Raw genomic sequence first — 18,043 nt, forward strand, 5'->3', positions numbered from 1 at the left:
ATTTGATCCTCATTATTAGGGATTATGCACATTATTATTCCTACTTGACAGATGAAGAAACTGAGGTTCAGAGAAATTATGTGGCTTGTCCACGGGCACACAGCTACTAAAATAATTGCCTTTTGGATCTGAATTCAGCTCTTCCTTATTCCAAGTCCACCATACCATCTGCCCTTCCATCTAATCATTGGTTTTTAAAAAAAGTGTTAAATATCATAGGATAAAACACAGAATCCGGGATGACCCACTGGAAACCTTATTTCAAATGAATATGGGACCATTAATAACTATTCTGTGGATCTGGCCATGCAACCAGCCGCAAATCCACCTATGCATCTGTACTGTCACCTAACCTATAATTCTTCATTTTGACTACAAGGGAGATTATTTAGGGCTTTGCTAAAATATATGGCCATTGTATTTATCCATAGCATTTACTTGATCCACAAGTCAAGGAAAAGGGAAATGAGATTATTCTGACATGTTTTGTTCATGATGAAGCTTATTCTTTCTTATATGGCCTCAGCTTCATTTTCTAAATGCTCACTAACCACCCCTTCAATAACACCTGCTAGAATTTTGCCAGGAATCAAAGGTATACTTTGCAGATTATACTTTCAACACTTCTTTGAAAATAGGGCCAATGTTTGTCTGTCTTTAGGCCTGCAATAATATCTCCATTTTGCCATGGTGTCATAAAAGTCATTGACAATGACTTCTGTATTGATATGGGTCTGCCAGTTCTTTCAGTAATTTGGGATTTCGTCTCTAAGGGCCTGAATAAACTGGGCAACAGTGGGTGAAGCTAAATACCTTTATTATTACCATTCTCTTTATTACTCTCTCCAGTCTAGACAATTAACAAAACAATACAGATTTCTAGTATATTTCTGAGGTGCAAATATGCTGCAATGTAATAAGGAGCCTTTTTGCACCCTTATGTATATTTCTTATTAGTACTAGATGCCCAATAGTAGACCTTTCAAATTCACTAAAAACTTTTATTAACTATATTCTTGATATTCATATTAATAAATACTGTCTTCATTGTAATATTTCACAAATCTGTCTTTTTTTTCTTATTAATATTATGTAGATAACTCACTAGTTAATAAAAGAAAATAAGTCAACCTAAGCAACTAAAATAGAATAATAATACAAAATCGAGTATTTGTTGTTTCTGTTGAATCATTTTTCAGTCATGTCTGACCCTTCACAACACCATTTGGGGTTTTCTTGGCAAAGATACTGCAGTGATATGCCATTTCCTTCTCTAGCACATTTTACAATTGAGGAAACTGAGGCAAATAGGATTAAGTGATTCTCCTAGGATCACACAACTAGTAAGTGTCTGAGGTCAGATTTGAACTCAGGAAGATGAGTCTGACCAGGCTTGGTATCCTATTCACTACTCCACCTAGCTGCCATTTAATAAGAGCCATGCATTAAAATCTCTGCATACTTTTACCTCTTCCATCCTAGGAGAACCTTAGCAAAATGCTCTGTTGGAGGGAGAAATATCTCCCTAACATTTCCTTCCTGAATTCCTTCTTTTAGCTGCTGGTATCATTTGTAACTGCTAATTTACTGGAGCAGAGGTGACCTAATATATAATGGGGAGCTCAGTTGTTGTCTCTAGTGAACTCTCTCTTCCCTGAGTCACATTCCCTTCTTAAGATACAGGCAGGTGGCCAAAATTCATAGTGATTTTCCCTCTTCCATAAATCCAGCAACAAAGAGTTATTGAGTACCTACAACCCTGTTGTAGATTTTTAAAAGTAGATGTGATTTCTTCCCTTTAAGATTCACAGTCTTCATCATTCTATATCTAAAATATTTTATAATGGACCAATTCAGAATACAGTTTCATTTCCTTACCCCCCCCCTTCACCGGTGCTATAATTCCAGAGGGGAAATGTGCTGAAACAATTATCCCACAATGTGGATAAAATGGAAATACTGGGATCATGGGATTAGATAGAATTTGGGCAGAGAAAAGAAATACGAGTTTAAAAAAGTGTCAGAGAGGCTAAGCAGACTTGAGAATGTATTTCAAAGCAGAAACTATTCCAAAGGGTGATAATACTACAATAAAGTATATAGAATTCAGACTGGGCTGGCCCTCTCATTTTACATGAGAAAATAAAGCCCATCCATAAATCAAAACAACAATAAATTTGCAGACATGCCTTAAGTATCTATCACATATCAAGCCAAAAACACAAAAGGGTGATACTCCCTGCTCTCAAAGGACTTGCATTGTGCTAATATATATCTTTTTTTTTATCATATATCTATTAATGTATATGTATTCCCATATTGGAGATATATATGTTATATTGGGGACTGGAAAGATATTTAGTTTATCTTCAACTTAATCACGATTAGTGCAAATAATGAATCCCATGAAGTGGTCACATTATTCAAATTTACACTATGTGTTTCCATTAAGCTTGAATCATTTGCCATATTTTACATAATTATAACTTAAAATGGTATACATGTGACCACTTTGTTGGATTTATTATTTGTACTAATCAGGATTTTTGCTATATCTTCCAAGACTCAATTCTATAATAACCTGTCCACCATGATGGGTGAATTGGAAGTTTAAGGCTCATGGAAAGCATAATATAAAATAGTGGACTGAGTACTGGTAGTAGGGGCCAGAATCATGAATTCAAAACTAAGTCTCAGCTACTATTTGTTAGTGTGATTTCAGGCACTGATTTTACCTCTTCAGGTCTCAGTTTCCTCATCTGTAAAATGAGAAGCTTAGATGAGATGATTGTTAAGGTCTCTTTAAATCCTATGAACTTTCTGATCCATGATGTTGTTCAAATTTCTACAATGTCCTCCTGAGATTTTATGTGATACAAGACCACCTTACCCTCCATATAGCCATTGAGGAAGCAATTGGAAAGTTTTCTTCTTTTTTAGTTTTGTTCTAGTTATTGTCAAGCACCCATTGTGAATAGCTCATTATTCCTCCTGTGCAATTTTCTTTCCCTCTTTCAAATTCTCCTCTTGTTAATCTTTGTTTGCAGTCTCTGAACAATATCAGTCTTGATTGTGGATTTTGTTGTTTGGATCTGCAAAGTCAGCTCATGTTATCAGTCCTTATCAGATGATAAGGATCTTTGGCATTTAGCCTAAGAGAATTCCCTTATCCCCTTTTCATGGTTATAGATGCATAATTTAAAGTGTATTGTAATCTCTTCTGTTTACATATAACATAAAAGAAAATTAAGTCTGTTAATATTCAGTAAGCAATCTTATAAATTTGATCAGGCTGTGCTTTTTAATCAGGGTTTGATGGCTTGAAAGGTCATCAAGGTGATAGAGGTCCTCCTGGACCAGCTGGAATGAAAGGCCTTCCAGGAACCCCAGGACTTCCAGGCTCACCTGGACCCCCAGGACCACAGGGGGATCCAGGCCACTATGGAGATAGTGGCTCACCAGGTGCCCCAGGCCCAAAAGGTAGGTTTTATTTATTTTTTTCAATTTTTAGATTTTATATATAGCTAACAGTGATTTTGAATTCTATCCCCAAATCTCACATTTTTTTCATTCACTGGACTCAATTTTTTTTTTTTTTTTTTAGATTTGGTATACCATTCCCTTTTTCTTCCCTCCTTTCCTTTTCCCACAGTTTTACCTCCTCCTTATTTATGTGAATGTAATATGAGACTTTAGGATAATCAGAATGTATTAGGGACACTTCTAGGTCAAAGGATGACTTGGGTTTAAGATCATGAAATAAGGTTCCTTCAGCAATACTGGAGGGAGGGTGATAATCTCCCTTATTACGAGTGTTGGAACCAGAATCTGACATAAAAATTTCATATGTGGTTTGTGGGCAATAAAGAACTATAGCCAAATTAATTATACCATAGCTTTTATTTATGCAGTGGGTTTGATAGTGTTGGAAGCAGGACAGAAGAAATGGGAAATAAACAGGGATCAGAAACCCCCCTGCCCTTTCCTCTTCTTAAAACACATTATGTAACCAAGCGACTCTTAACTTGCAACAGAATGAAAATGACTTTCACAGAATATTGTTCAAGATCTCCAGAAATAAAGAGATCTATGTCTGGTGTTTTTGTTTTTTTATAATATTTTTCTATATAATTAGGAAAAGTCAGGACAAGGTATGATTCAGTTTATTTCTGCCAGGGAGTCTGAAGCTGGTGGATTGCTTGAGCTTGGGAGTTCTCATCTCCCCATGTTGAGGGAATTCAGTAGTCTTTGCACTAAATCTGACTCTAGTATTGTGATTCTCTGGGACCAATGGGCCAGCATGTTCTAAAAAGGAATGACGCATCCCAGCTCGGAAAAACAAAGTAGATCAAAGATCCCATGAAGGTCAGTAGGGGACCTTTGAATGATCACTGAACTTTTGTTTAAGAAGGAGTGTGCTAAGCATTAGGGATGTGAGAAAATGTGTAAGTATGGCCACTGTCCTCAAGGAGATCACATTCTTATGGGCACAGAATGGCCTTTTTGCCCAAATTTCTCTTGGAAAAATGATCTCTCTTTGCTTGTGATTATGAAGTTCAAGCCAGCTACCGCCACATCTCTGTTTTGAGTCTAACCAAATTCACTCATATTTGTAATTCATTCTTTGTTACCAGCTGAAGTTATTCCCCCATTCTTTTGGCTATTATATGATCTTTCTTGGTAGAGTCTCTCTCAAAAATCCTTCCATAAAATTCATGTTTTCTTTTGCATACCACGGAATACTCTCAGGGGCCCAAGGCCTGCCAGGTATCCCAGGTTTTCCAGGAGAGCGAGGAAGGAAAGGACAAATTGGACTTCCAGGTAGAAAGGGTGATCCGGGAGAAGAGGGTCTTTGTGGCTTTCCAGGAGAACCAGGAGAGCCAGGCTCTAAAGGTAAATCTTTTAATTAATTTTTTCAGTCTCTTTTCCCTCAAGTGGAGGCCTGAGTTCAAGTGCCTCCTTTGACAAATGCTGGCTGTATGATCTTGGATAGCACACAATCTCTCTGTGCTTTCAACAACTAGAGGAGCTGTAGCAGTAAATGCAGTCAATTTGGGTGGAGTTTCCTCATCACAGTCCATACCCTTGCATCATAAGTTCATTCCCCATTTACATTCATCAGAATTAGACTCTCAATCCTTGGCTTTCTCCATGATTCCTTATTTTGATTTCAGAATTTCTTGCCTGAATTTTAAACATTCTCTTTATGTACCTGTCTTCTTACATATAACTACAGATAATAATAGCTAACATGTCTATAATTCTTTAATGTTTCCAAAGTGCATTTACATTATATTATTTCATTTAATCCTCATGAGAGTGCTATAAGTAGAAGTGATTATTCCCATTTTATAAATGAGGGACCTGAGCTTCAAATGAATAAGTGATTTATTCAGTCACATGGCTAGTAGGCATCTGAAGCAAGATTTGCACTCATGACTTCTGTTTCCAAAGCCAGTACCCTAGTCGCCTTTATTTTTAGAAGTAGCCTTTATCATTTTAGTTCAAATATTCTATAAGAGGTGACAAAGTATTGAGCTTATAATAAGAATTTATTTCTCACCTCTGACCTTACTGTGTGAGCATGGACTGGCCACCTAACTTTTCTGGCCCTCAACCTATAACCTATATGGAATCATTAATTATTTAATTTTCACATTTGATAGACTAGCTTAGACAATGGGGTCAAACTCATATAGAAATGAATCCCTGCATTTTTCCTTAGAAAACCACAAATTGACATTGTTTATATTGTATTTTTTATTTACATCATTAAACATTTCCCAGTTACATGGTAATTTGGGGGAACCACACTGGGCTTGCAGCTGGTGGAGAGTCTGATACATTGAAGATTTCTTATTTATCTGATTTTAGAAAACCCTAAGTTGACATGATCTATGTTGTATTGTATTTTTATTTACTTTATTAAGCATTTCCCAGTTCCATGGTAATTAGGAGAACCACACTGTACTTGCAGCTGATGGAGTGCCTGACACCTTTGAGGATTTCATATTTGCCTGATTTTAGAAAATCACAAGTTGACATGATCTATGTTATATTGTATTTTTGTTTGCTTCATTAAATATTTCCCAATTATATGGCAATTTGGGGAACCATACTGGACTCACAGCTGGTGGAGAGTCTGACACTTTGAGGATTTCATATTCATCTGATTTTAGAAAAACACAAGTTGAGATTATGTTGGGATTGTATTTTTATTTACTTCATTAAACATTTCCCAGTTACATGATAATTTTGGAGACCACACTGGGCTTGCAGCTGGTGGAGAGTCTGACACTTGGAGGATTTCATATTCGTCTGATTTTAGAAAATCACAAGTTGACATTATTTATATTTTTACTTCATTAAATATTTCTCAGTTAACACAGTAATTTGGGGAACAATACTAAACTTGAAGCTGGTGGAGAGTTCACCACCTCATTTGATTTTATCCCCAATATTGAGAGAAAGATATGAGATAGTTCCTAAAAATAATCTCAGAAATGAATTTATTTTATTAATTAAATGTTTAATTTTGGGCGCCATAGTGCATAGAATGCTGGGTCTGGAGTCAGAAAGACTCATCTTCCTAAATTCAAATCCAACTCTGTGTCCCTAAGCAAGTCACTTAACCCTATTTGCCTCAGTTTCCTCATCTGTAAAGCAAGCTGGAGAAGGAAATGGCAAACCAGTCCAGTCTCTTTGCCAAGAAGACCCCAGATGAAGTCAGTCAGATGCAACTGAAAAAAACCAACAAAATCTTCATTTTAAATTACTATTCCATTTTAGTTGTTTAGATTGACTATTATTTTCTGTTTTATTAGCCAGTAAGTCACCTACATGATATCAAAGAGACAAAAAGTCACTCTTTAGCCTATGTTTTAGTTGCGTTTCCTACCAAGAAGACAAGCCCTGGTTCATTCTTAGGGCATGCTTAATGAAAACCAGGTTTCTGTACTGCTGCTCCTTTATCCTCTCTTTTTTGTTTGGTCGTCATGGGAATCTGTGTTTATGGGGAACTCCAGGGTGTATTTTGCTGGACACAATTAAGCAACCCTTCTTGTAGCCCAGTGATAAGGAAAACAGGATGATGAAAATGACTAGGAAGCCGACGTGGAATTGGTAAATGTGAGCCAGGAAAATTGAGATTTTACAGACCAAACAGAATTTTTGCAAGTCTACTGGCTGTTGAAAAACTATTTCCAAACTATTATAATAGAAGTAGCAATGATTTCCCTTTTTCCAGTGCAAATATATAAAACTAAATGAAATAAACTAATAAATATGACCATTATAGTTAGTAATGGGGACATGATTGGAGAGGAATAAAATGTTGTGAATTAAAGATCATGTATATTTATTTACTTGTGAATTTTATTGATGTTTAAGGAGAAAAAGGCTATCCAGGAGATCAAGGGGATATTTCCATAGTTCCAAGAAAGGGAGAAAAAGGTGATCTTGGGCCACCTGGTAGATATGGATTCCCAGGAGAAAAAGGTAAGAAAGATAAGTTTATTTACTTCACCTTGGCAAATATCCTAATATTTCTATGCATGGCCAACCAGAGAAATGGACTTCATAACTATTCTCAAGTGATGTTGCTATTATTGCTGAATCCAGGAGGGCCATGCCTTTATAAAAATAAATGGTCATTAACCAAGTGACATTTTCTTATTGCTATAATTCTCTATTCTTAAAACTTACCTGACAATTTTCTCTCCTAAAATCCATATGCACTTTACGTTTGGGAAATTCAGAACTGGAGTTGATGAGGAGGCATGGACACTCATTCCAAATGTGTCCATCAACTTCCTTGTCTTGGCTCCTTTCATGTACACCTTTTGGAGCTAGTGTTAAAATGAGCAGGTAGCAATTACATAGACTTTGATGGGTGTGGGTAATTCCTGTAGAAGTCAGTCAGAGGGCCAAATTATCCTTTAGCTTCTGAAGCTTAATATTGCACTGAATGCTTAAGAGGCAGTGGGACGCCAGGCAAAAAAAGATTCCGAAGAACCTCAGTTCTGCCATTAACAATCAAGTCACTCCATTTCTGAAAAAATGAGGGGTTTGATTTTGATCTCTTCAAAAAAATGTGCAGCTGCAGCTGCAAGAGACCTCACAGGTTACCTAGTCCGAGCCTCTCTTTTTACAGATGAGAAAACTGAGGCTGCAGGAAGTCAGTCAGTCAGTCAACAAGCTTTTGTTGGCTATTCACCATGCTTGGAATGCTGTCCCTTTTCAATTCTGTCTTCTTGCTTCCCTGGTTACCTTCAAGGCCCAAGTAAAATCTTACCTTCTCCAGGAAGTCTTTTCCCAACCTCCTTAATAACAGCAACTTCTCTTTGTTGATGACCTTTAATTTGTACAACTATATCTTGTTTGCACAACTTTGTAAGTTGCCTCCCCTACTACACAGAACTCTGTGATGGCAGGTAAATACCCCCCCCCCTTTCTTTATATTTTCAGTGCTTAGCACTTGATCAATATTTGTTGATTCACTGACTAGGTGGTTTTTAAGGTCTCTTCCAGCTCTAATTCTGGTGATCTAGTACTTGAACATTCTAAATTCCTCATGTATCTTTAGGAGATAAAGGGAGTCCTGGAATCCCAGGAATAAAAGGATTTCCAGGAAGAGATGGGCTACCTGGATTACAAAGAGGAGAACCTGGCATGAGTGGACATCCAGGGCTTCCAGGCCCCCCAGGTCTTCCAGGACCTCCAGGGCTCAGAGGAATAATTGGTTTCCCAGGTATTCCAGGAGACAAGGTAAGCTATTCCATGAAATGAGGAGGGAGGAGGGAAAGAATTGGGAATCATTTTATCTGATATATTAGGTGAGAGGGACCTATCAATTCATCAGAATTTACAGTTAACTTGTGTCATCTTAGATGTCTCTTATTTAACTCTTGCTCCTAAGTTGTGAAAAGGGATGAAAATGTAAATGTAAACTGTAAAACCATTTGAATTAATTTTATCTTCCCCCAAACAAGAAAAAAAAAGTTAAAATGATAAAATCCAGAGCCACAAGAGAAGAATTAATTAACTTACAATTATCTGGTAATTCTATTCTAATTCAATTACTCTATTATAATTTCTGCTAGGTACTGGAGGCATCAGAAATATGCTGATTTCTAGTTTGGTTGAGTATCCAATAATATACCTTCTATAGCATGCACTGATTTATTTTAGTTTTGAGAAGAATCATTTCCTGAGAAATCAGATAGGATAGCATACCTATCTATTGTCACTACTTTGAAAGGAATTTGAAATTTCCATGTAAGACACAAGGCAGTCCGAGATGCTAAAATCAATAGGCCTCCCCCCCCACTTGTTTTAGCTCATACAGGGGAAGTTCTTATGACTGACCTTGAGACAAGCAAGGACACTAGAAGAGGAAGAAAAATGTAGCAAAGGAACAATAATGCACCAGGGTGGTTGTTACCTTTACCTGAGAGACAAGGGTATTGGGTTATACCTGGATCTCTGAAGAGCCAATAGGTTATGTCCTAGACTTCTTAGACTTAACCATTAAGGGGATTGAGGCCATCAGTGAGATGATCTTGTGGTCAAGGCAAGAAGAGGAAAGGATAATTGATTATGCTGGAAGCATGGTACCCAGGCTGTTACAAATTGATTTCCAGAAATCAGACCCTTTTTCCAGGTCAAAATGGGCACATCTGTATTTTCCCCCAGGGATGCTTTCCAATATGGTAGAAGATTAGGGTTTTTACAGAGAGAGGTAGAGTCTTCTTCAAGCATATCTGACTGGCTTACCAGTTCTAAAGCCTTAAGAGGTACAAATTAGCCAGGAAGCTAGATATTTCCAAATAGGTGGGAGGGGAAGGTCTATGGAATAGATGAGAGGAGGGAAGATGTCTAAAGCAGATGATCTGCTACAAGCAAGGCTAGACCCAGGAAACCAGAAGTTTACAGATTACTACAGGCAGTAATAGTAGATGGCTGGATCATACTTGCTGAAAGAAGTTGAAATTTTCTAGTATTATGGACCAAATCAAGATATATGAAACTGAGCTAATGTGATTATCTTAAATCAGGGTTTTTTAAAACTTTTTGCACTCATGACCCCTTTTCACACAAGAAATTTTTACATGACTTCAGGGATATACAGATCAAACATTTTCTGATAATAAATCATAATTTTGTGACCCCTATATTCAACCAACCTACAGATTAAGAAGCTGTCTTAAATGTAATTTTTATTTTACTTTTTTTAATTAACAAACATTTTTTCTCTTCTTTCTACATCCTTTCCCTAAGAGAAATGAAAAAAAGAAAAGAGAAAAAACCTCACAGCAAACATGTATAGACAAAGCAGAACTAGTTTCCACATTGACCATGTCCTAAGATGTCTGTCTCAAGCTGTTAAAACTTCTCTCAGGAAGTGGGCAGCAGGCTTTGTCATTAATACTATCAAAGCTTGATTGATTCATTGTATTGACTAGAGTTCTTAAGGCTTTCAACGTTGTCTGTCTTTACATTTTTGTTAAGTTTGTATAAATTATTCTTTTGGTTCTGAACATTTCACTCTTCTTCAGTTGATATAAGTTTTCCCAGGTTTCTTTGAGTTTCTTTTATCATTTCTTAACTCACAACAGAATTCCATTGCATTCTATATATTGATTTGTTCAGCCTTACTGCCTTTTAGTTTCTGATTCTTGCCTTCCATGGTGTACACAGATATTATAGATATTTTTGTACATGTGAGTCTTTTTCCTCTTTTGTGGATTTCTTTGGGATATAAGCTTAGTCATGGTAGAACTGAGTCAATGGACTACAGTTTAATGACTTTTTGAATATAGTTCCAAATTGCTTTCCAGAATGGCCAGACTAATTTACAGCTCCAAGAGTGCATTCATATGCTTGTTTCCCCATAGCCCTCTAAAATTAATCATTTTCCTTTTTTATCATTTTTTTTTGTGAACTTAATAGGTGTTAGAACTGTTTTAATTTTCATTTCTTTGATTATTAGTGGTTTGGAACATTTTTTCATACGATTATTGGTAGCTTGGGTTTCTTTCTTTGAAAACTGCCTGGCTATTCATATCCTTTGACTATATGTCAATTGGGAAATGACCCTTATATTAATTATCTTTTTAAAAATTCAAAACAGAGACCAAATCAATTTCATGAATTATACACTCATTCTTCCACAAGTTACAAATTAAACTGTGCAAATACACTACTGCTGTACTATACAATTGAATTTAAAGAAAATTTTGATCTTTCAGATCTGCACAAGCTAATTAGATTAATTAACTGGTAACTATATTAAACCTAGCTTTAATTGTTTTAAATCAGATGTAATTTCTGCAAAGCATTACATTTCCACTGATATTATCAGTACAAGAAGTACAAAAGTAAATGGTATCACTGGTGAGTCATTGGTAAAATATTCACCCACTATTCAACTCTAGGCCAATGTAGCAAGAATTTTGGGAAGCTACATGGCATATTAGATAGGGTACTATTCCTAGAAATAGTAAAATCTGGATTCAAACTGTATCTCGGATTCTTACAAGCTTTGTGAATGAGGGGAAGTCATGTAACCATCCTGCATCTCAGTTTCTTCAGCTATGAAATTGGAGGATTGGATTCTAAGGTCCCTTCCAGCCAAAAATTTATGACTTTTGAAGTATGAATACTTTTAAGATAATATACTATCTATAGATCTCTCATTACAAATATTCAATATTTGTAGGGTTTTTTTTTTCTCTTAAAATACAACATTGTAATTTTTTTCTATTAGGGTGAGCTGGGCTTACCAGGCTTGCCTGGACTTCCAGGACCTCATGGGGCAAGAGGACCTAAAGGTATTTTTTGGGAATTGAACCACGACATTCATTGATTTTTCTACTTTCTTGTTTGTTTAGATTATTAAGAGATTCTGTATCATAAAAGTAAAGGAGATTTTAAAAATAAATAATTTAGGTGATTCAAATAGGAAAGCAAAAAGCCAAGTTCTCTTTTCTCAAATACATTGAATTTAGTGACATGTTAAAAGAAAAGGTTATTGTGTTCTAAATGGTATTTATAAATTTCACTTCTAACCTATACTTCTGGATGTGTGTAAAATAAAAACTACAACTGATAGTTGCCTTGTAGGCCTAGTCTCATCAATTCCATCTTTTCTCAACTTAATTCAATTCTTACCCTCCTGGAAGCAGGCTTATCTTCTCTTCCCACCCCCATCCCCCTTCTTCTTTCCACTATGTGAGTTTCTGTGTTTGTAAAGATTATGGAACTATATGAGATACTCACATGTACACATATACACATATATATGTATATATAATATCTGTCTATCTACCTATCTCTCTATTGAGAGAATCCAGTGGTAGAATTCATACATGTCAGGTGGGAGGCCAGGGTATTCTCAGCTCCATGAAAATGTCTAAGGCCTCCACTATGATGGGCTTTTCCCCTTTTTCTCACTCATTTGAATGTAAGCTCCTAGAGAGCAGGGGCTATGCTATATTTATCTATGTCCTCATTTCCTTGCACAGAGCTGGGCACAAAGAAGGCATTTAGTAAATGTTTACTGATTGAGTAAATGAATGAGGAATAAATATGAGTGAATTTGTATGTGTATCTCTATGTATATATTCATCCCTATGTAAGGACATTGCACAAAGCATGTCTTTGTGAAATATTTTTGCAAGGATGAAAAGCCATGTTTCCTTGCTCATAGCTCATGTCTGTGTGTCTGCTATATGGCTATGAAAATTAAACCTAATATTATATATTTCTAAATATGTATATATATATATGGATGTACATATGTGTGTGTATGTGCACACACATATACATATACACACATATCCTTAAATAGATTCTGCCACAAAGTAACTGTTGAAAAATTAAATCAGAGAAGTTTGGAGAAAATCACAAATACAACAAATAAATTGTGGTCTTCCTTTGATTATTGTGAATGGTGATATTGTGCCTGAAAGGTTAAACCTCTCACAGTACCTTAGTATTTATTTTTCATATGCTAGATGGATAACTACTTAGATAGAAACCTCTAAAAATGTTCCCTGAAATATTTGAAAAAGTACAGATAAATTGCTCATAATTTCATAAACTGGCTTTTATGTACTAAAAAATAAACTCCTCCCTGCCAAATCCAAATAAATGACATTTATTTCATCATCTATAGGAAATCAAGGTGATGCAGCAAGTCTGTTTGGGCCACCTGGACCAAAGGGAGATCCAGGTATCCCTGGATGTCCAGGTAAAGACTAATTTTCTTGTAGAGGTTGGGGATGAGAGAACACATACATGCATGGGATTTCTATGGATTTATAGCTAGATTCTACGAAATCCAGCAGCCTTTCCTTTTTATCCCATTTTCTTTTAATCTGGCATCCCCACATTTTCAGCAGTCTTTCCCACCATTTAATGATATCATAAAGATTTTGTGTCATCATAAATGGGTCTATATTGAATAGAACAGAACAGAATAGAATAGGCTATTCTAGTATCACAGAATCTCAGAATTGTCAAGGCCTTTGGAGATCTTGGGAGTCATTAAACAGGATTCTAGTCAATACCATCTAGCCTCTGGTGAAAGACCTTTGGTGATAAAAGTCCACACTACCTTCTAGAGTAGCATATTATCCTTTGAAATCTCTCTAATTGTCAGAAAGATTTTTTTTAGATTGAATCTAGATTTTTCAGCCCTTTAACATCTACTCATTGCTCCTAATTTGTCTAATCTCTCCCCCATGTTATTTATATTCCTTCAGATTTTTGGGGTCAGCTACAATGGGTCTCAAATCTTCTAAATAACGAAAATTATGACCCACCCTTAAATGGCTTTTTGAGATTTATAAAGTGGCCTGTGGACTAGGTCAAGTAACTCCCATTTTATTAATGAGGAAACTAAAATTTGCAGTGATTAGGTGATCTGCCTGTGGTTATATGGTTAGTAAATGCAACACCCAAATTCAAACTCATTTAAGTCTGGTGCTCTTTTTACTTCTCCATGCTGTTTCTTCATCCTGGCTAAACATTCTCAGGTCCTTCAACCAGTCATATGTCATTGCTTCTAGTGTAGCCTGGGTGTGTCACTGATGTAACCCCAAGCACTCCTTTCTCTGTCTCTGGGCTGGCCAACAACTCGATCTGCACTTATTCTGGTAGGTCTAGAATCTTCATAGTGAGGACTGGCTAAGGCCACCTTACAACTCATATTGTTAGGGTGCTAGGGGGAATGTGGGGGAAATAGGAAGACATAAGAACTTGTCGTTGTAATTTCTGAGCCATCATCAGTGTACTTCCTATTAACACACAATCAGTTACAATAATACCATTGACTCCTAAATGTGAAACATTTAGTGAGAAGGTAAGAGCAAAATATTTAAAATATATACCCCAAAGAAGACAAAAGCAGTAGTTAGCATCTTAGTCTACCAGTTTGGTTCTCAATCACCAATCCCCCATCAACCTGGACCACACACCAGTGCATAATCTCTAGGTGTCTCCTCTGAAAATGGATAATTCACAAAAGAAAAGTCATATTAAAACAAAAAGTTTAAGCAAAATGAGAAGTCTAAGCCAACAGAGATTTATTTCTAATAAAAGAAAGGGAATGAAAGCATCCTACTTATGTTGGCGTAAACTCTTTTAGGTAATGTGGCCATTCTTTATCTTTGCCTAGAGGGGTAGAGATATGGAGATTTCAAGATAACTCACTGCTTTACTATTATTAAAATTTATATTGTTGACCTTTTCATATGTGTGTTATCTGGGCAATCATGTTGTAATTTCCTTGAGTTGCTGGGATGCTCACTTTTTTTTTCTTTCTCTATATCCCTTATAATACCTTGCACACAATAGAAGTTCAATAAATGTTTATTAGTTTATTTTGATTGATGGATGAAGTTACCCTATAATAAATAGATCCAGACATCAGTAAAACAGGATCTCAGGGAAGCAACAGATGTAACTAGAAATTATAAAAACCATCTAGTTAGAGCTGGAAGGAATCTGAGTTCAGTTGCCTGTGTTATTATCTTATATAAATGAAGAACAAAGAATCTTAGATTTGGAAAACCTTTAGAGACCATTTAGTTCTTCCCCTACATTTTACAGATAAAGAAACTGAGCCCTAGAAAGTTTAAATAACTTGCCTCAAGCTGAATAGCAAGTTAGTTACTGGTAACTTTGTTTCAATGGATTCTACTATAAAAAGTGAAAAGATCTTGAAACAGTTAACTTTTGAGTATTTACTTTAAAGTGTTCCTTTGAATGATTGTAATTTCTTTCATCTTAAAACTAGAGAAAACATTTCAGATCAGAGGAGTGTCTGTGGAGGGGATAAGTTTTTTTCTCCTTTTCTTCTCAAAATAATAATAATAAGACCACAAAACCAATCAACTCATATTATGTACAAAAGAAAAATGCAGCCTATGTATCATCTGCCTCTTGCTTGAGCAACTGTGTATCTTGTGGTCTTTCTTGGCAAAAACTGATTTTTAAAAAAGATATTAAATGTTCAGTGTTGACAAATGGTCCTATGATCATAATATAAAAGTTTTCAAAATATTTATCAAATCGCTAAGTATTCACATCCCCAGTATCACAATGATAAAGGATCTGGAAGCAATAAACAGAAAGATCCAAAAGGATGTTAAGAAATTAGAACATTGGGCTGAATCTAGAAAGATAAAAGTCACCAAAGATAAATGTAAAGTCTTCTCCTTGAGTACAAAGAAAATCTGAATCACTGGAATAAAATGGAGGAAACCTGGAAAGGCTGTTCTGGGAGTTAGTTTAATCGGGTTGTACCCAATAGGAGTTAGCAGTGGGATATGGTGGCCAAGGGAGCCACTATGATTTTGGGTTGCTTTTAAGGAGGGTATAGCTTCCAGGAAGGGACACTCTCTCTGTATTCTGCCCTTTTGGAACCACATGTGGAGCATTGTGTCCCTTTCTGGTGACCACAGTTTAAGAAAGATATTAAGAAGTTGGAGAGTTGTTTGTCCAGAGGAGAGTAACCAAGTCACATACGGATGAATTGAAGGAAATGGATGGGAACATGACCTTCGTCTTCAAGTATTTAAAGGGATTAAAGATGTAGATTAGATTACATTTGTTCTCTTTGACCCCAGAGGAGCCTTACCAGTTTTTGGTTTTTTTTAAAGCAAATTTAGACAAGATGTTGGTAAAGCCTTCCTAATAATTAGATCTGTCCCAAAGTGGATGCTTAGAGGAATGCTGAGTTCCCTCTCCTTGGAGGTCTTTAAGTAAAGGCAGGGGGGCTGGATGACCACTTATTGGGTATATTATAGTAGGGTTTCCTCTCATGTATGGGTTGGACTCCATGGCTACTGAGTTCTCTTCCTAGAGTCTATGATTCTGAGCCTAAAGAATTAGGTAGTACCAGTGTTATTTAATATTTTAATAAACTCATACTTTCTCATACCCTAATACTAAGACCCGACTTCCTTTCTGCCAGGCATTGGACCTGCATCTATGATCTCAAGCTAATTTGCAGTTTTCAATGATAATGCTCATGAAATTTCATAGTGTTTCTCCTTGAAACTAAACCAAAGATTTCAGGACTTGATCCCAGCATACTAAGCTATAGCAGCTTCTTTCTTCCCTATATCAGTCTCTTATATCCCCAGCCTTGGAATCCTCCCGAATATGATACCTAGCTGCTACAATACATTCCCACCACTACTGTGTGTCTCTTCCAGTGCTTGTCTTTCCCTACAATCCTTGTATAGCTGAAGGATGAGGAAAGGCCACCACTTCTTCTGAAATGACAAGACTGTATGTAATAATATGCAAAATACAGCATCTTGGAACCAAGTCTCTGGTGAAGGATGTTAAATGCTAAACTGAGAAGCTGATTTTGATCCTAGAGGTAATAGGGATGTAATTTAGAAACTTAGTAGAGGAGTGATGCAGGCAGAAGTTTTGCAGGCAGAGGTTGGAAGAATACTTGTTGGAATTAATATAATGTTGATGCTTCAGGTAGTGGTTAGACAGAATACTTTTAAGGTTCTTTTTGATCATAGGGATTCTAGAGATATAGCCAAATATTAGTATTTTTAATGTAGTCCTTGCTCTATTCCCTCAGTCTTTCAGATTAACAAAGTATGGTTGTCAGAGAATTCTAGGCTGCTGAACATTCTGAATTTTACTACAAAGCCCACATGGAAAGAATATCCTGAATTGGAACTCTTGGTTCCTACTGGTTCATTGAAAGCAAAGACTTAATTGTAAAAGAATACCACTGTTGTCGTGATTATATAAAACGTCATGAACTTGGAAGATGTGAAAACTCAGTGGTGTGAAATAATCATTCAGGCTAACTCATCTATCTTTAAGGATATTTTGGAGAACAAGGAGATCCAGGTTTTCCAGGCCCTCCAGGATCTAGTGGACCACCAGGAAAGGAAGGATCTGCTGGATACCCAGGACCTCCAGGATTTCCAGGTAGCTTGAAAATACGAGCTGCAAATTCTTGCAAAAAAGGGTGTGTGTGTGTGTGTGTGTGTGTGTGTGTGTGTGTGTGTGTGTGTGTAGGAGAACCTCCAAATGATACAGAACATCTTATATTGTACTGCCTTCACTTTTCCCTGGCATATGTATCATATAAACTTCAGTGAATTTCTTCTTAACAAGTCAAAGAAAAGGGAAATGGTAAAAAACAAACCAGTCATATCTATTCAAATAGAAATGGAGGCCACTAATCTGTATGTGTTTGATCCCTTCAGGCCACATGTTGACTTAGTTTTTAAATCTAATATTATCTGTGTTTTATAAATTTTTAAAAATTATTTTGTTAAGTGTTTTCCAATTATATTCTAATCTGGTTTGGAACTACACAAGTGGCCTATAATGTGGTTGACTCCTATAGTGGAAATGTACAATTAACTAAAACATCACTCATAGCTATAATTCTTTACTGAGGATAAAAAAATAAAGAGATTAAGGAAGAATAAGTAATAAATGTGATTTTTTGGAGCTTTCAAGGAATAACACTGGTTACCAATAAGTAGCTTTATGT

General features: G+C 36.1%; 1 protein-coding gene across 5 annotated transcripts in view; it reads left to right on the plus strand.

Moving 5' to 3' along the window:
- Positions 1 to 18,043, plus strand: part of COL4A4 (collagen type IV alpha 4 chain) — a 138,665-nt gene that overhangs the window by 84,883 nt on the left and 35,739 nt on the right. For 4 of the 5 annotated variants that reach the window (XM_074298563.1, XM_074298564.1, XM_074298567.1 and 1 more), the window contains 7 exons: positions 3,310 to 3,480; positions 4,750 to 4,893; positions 7,390 to 7,497; positions 8,585 to 8,766; positions 11,768 to 11,831; positions 13,178 to 13,252; positions 17,362 to 17,469. In XM_074298563.1, coding sequence (XP_074154664.1) covers positions 3,310 to 3,480; positions 4,750 to 4,893; positions 7,390 to 7,497; positions 8,585 to 8,766; positions 11,768 to 11,831; positions 13,178 to 13,252; positions 17,362 to 17,469 — 852 coding nt within the window. The remainder of the gene's footprint in view (positions 1 to 3,309; positions 3,481 to 4,749; positions 4,894 to 7,389; positions 7,498 to 8,584; positions 8,767 to 11,767; positions 11,832 to 13,177; positions 13,253 to 17,361; positions 17,470 to 18,043) is intronic. The other variant, XM_074298565.1, reaches the window with a different exon arrangement.

The sequence above is a fragment of the Sminthopsis crassicaudata genome, chromosome 3 (assembly GCF_048593235.1).
Source record: "Sminthopsis crassicaudata isolate SCR6 chromosome 3, ASM4859323v1, whole genome shotgun sequence".
In the NCBI taxonomy this organism is placed as follows: domain Eukaryota; kingdom Metazoa; phylum Chordata; class Mammalia; order Dasyuromorphia; family Dasyuridae; genus Sminthopsis; species Sminthopsis crassicaudata.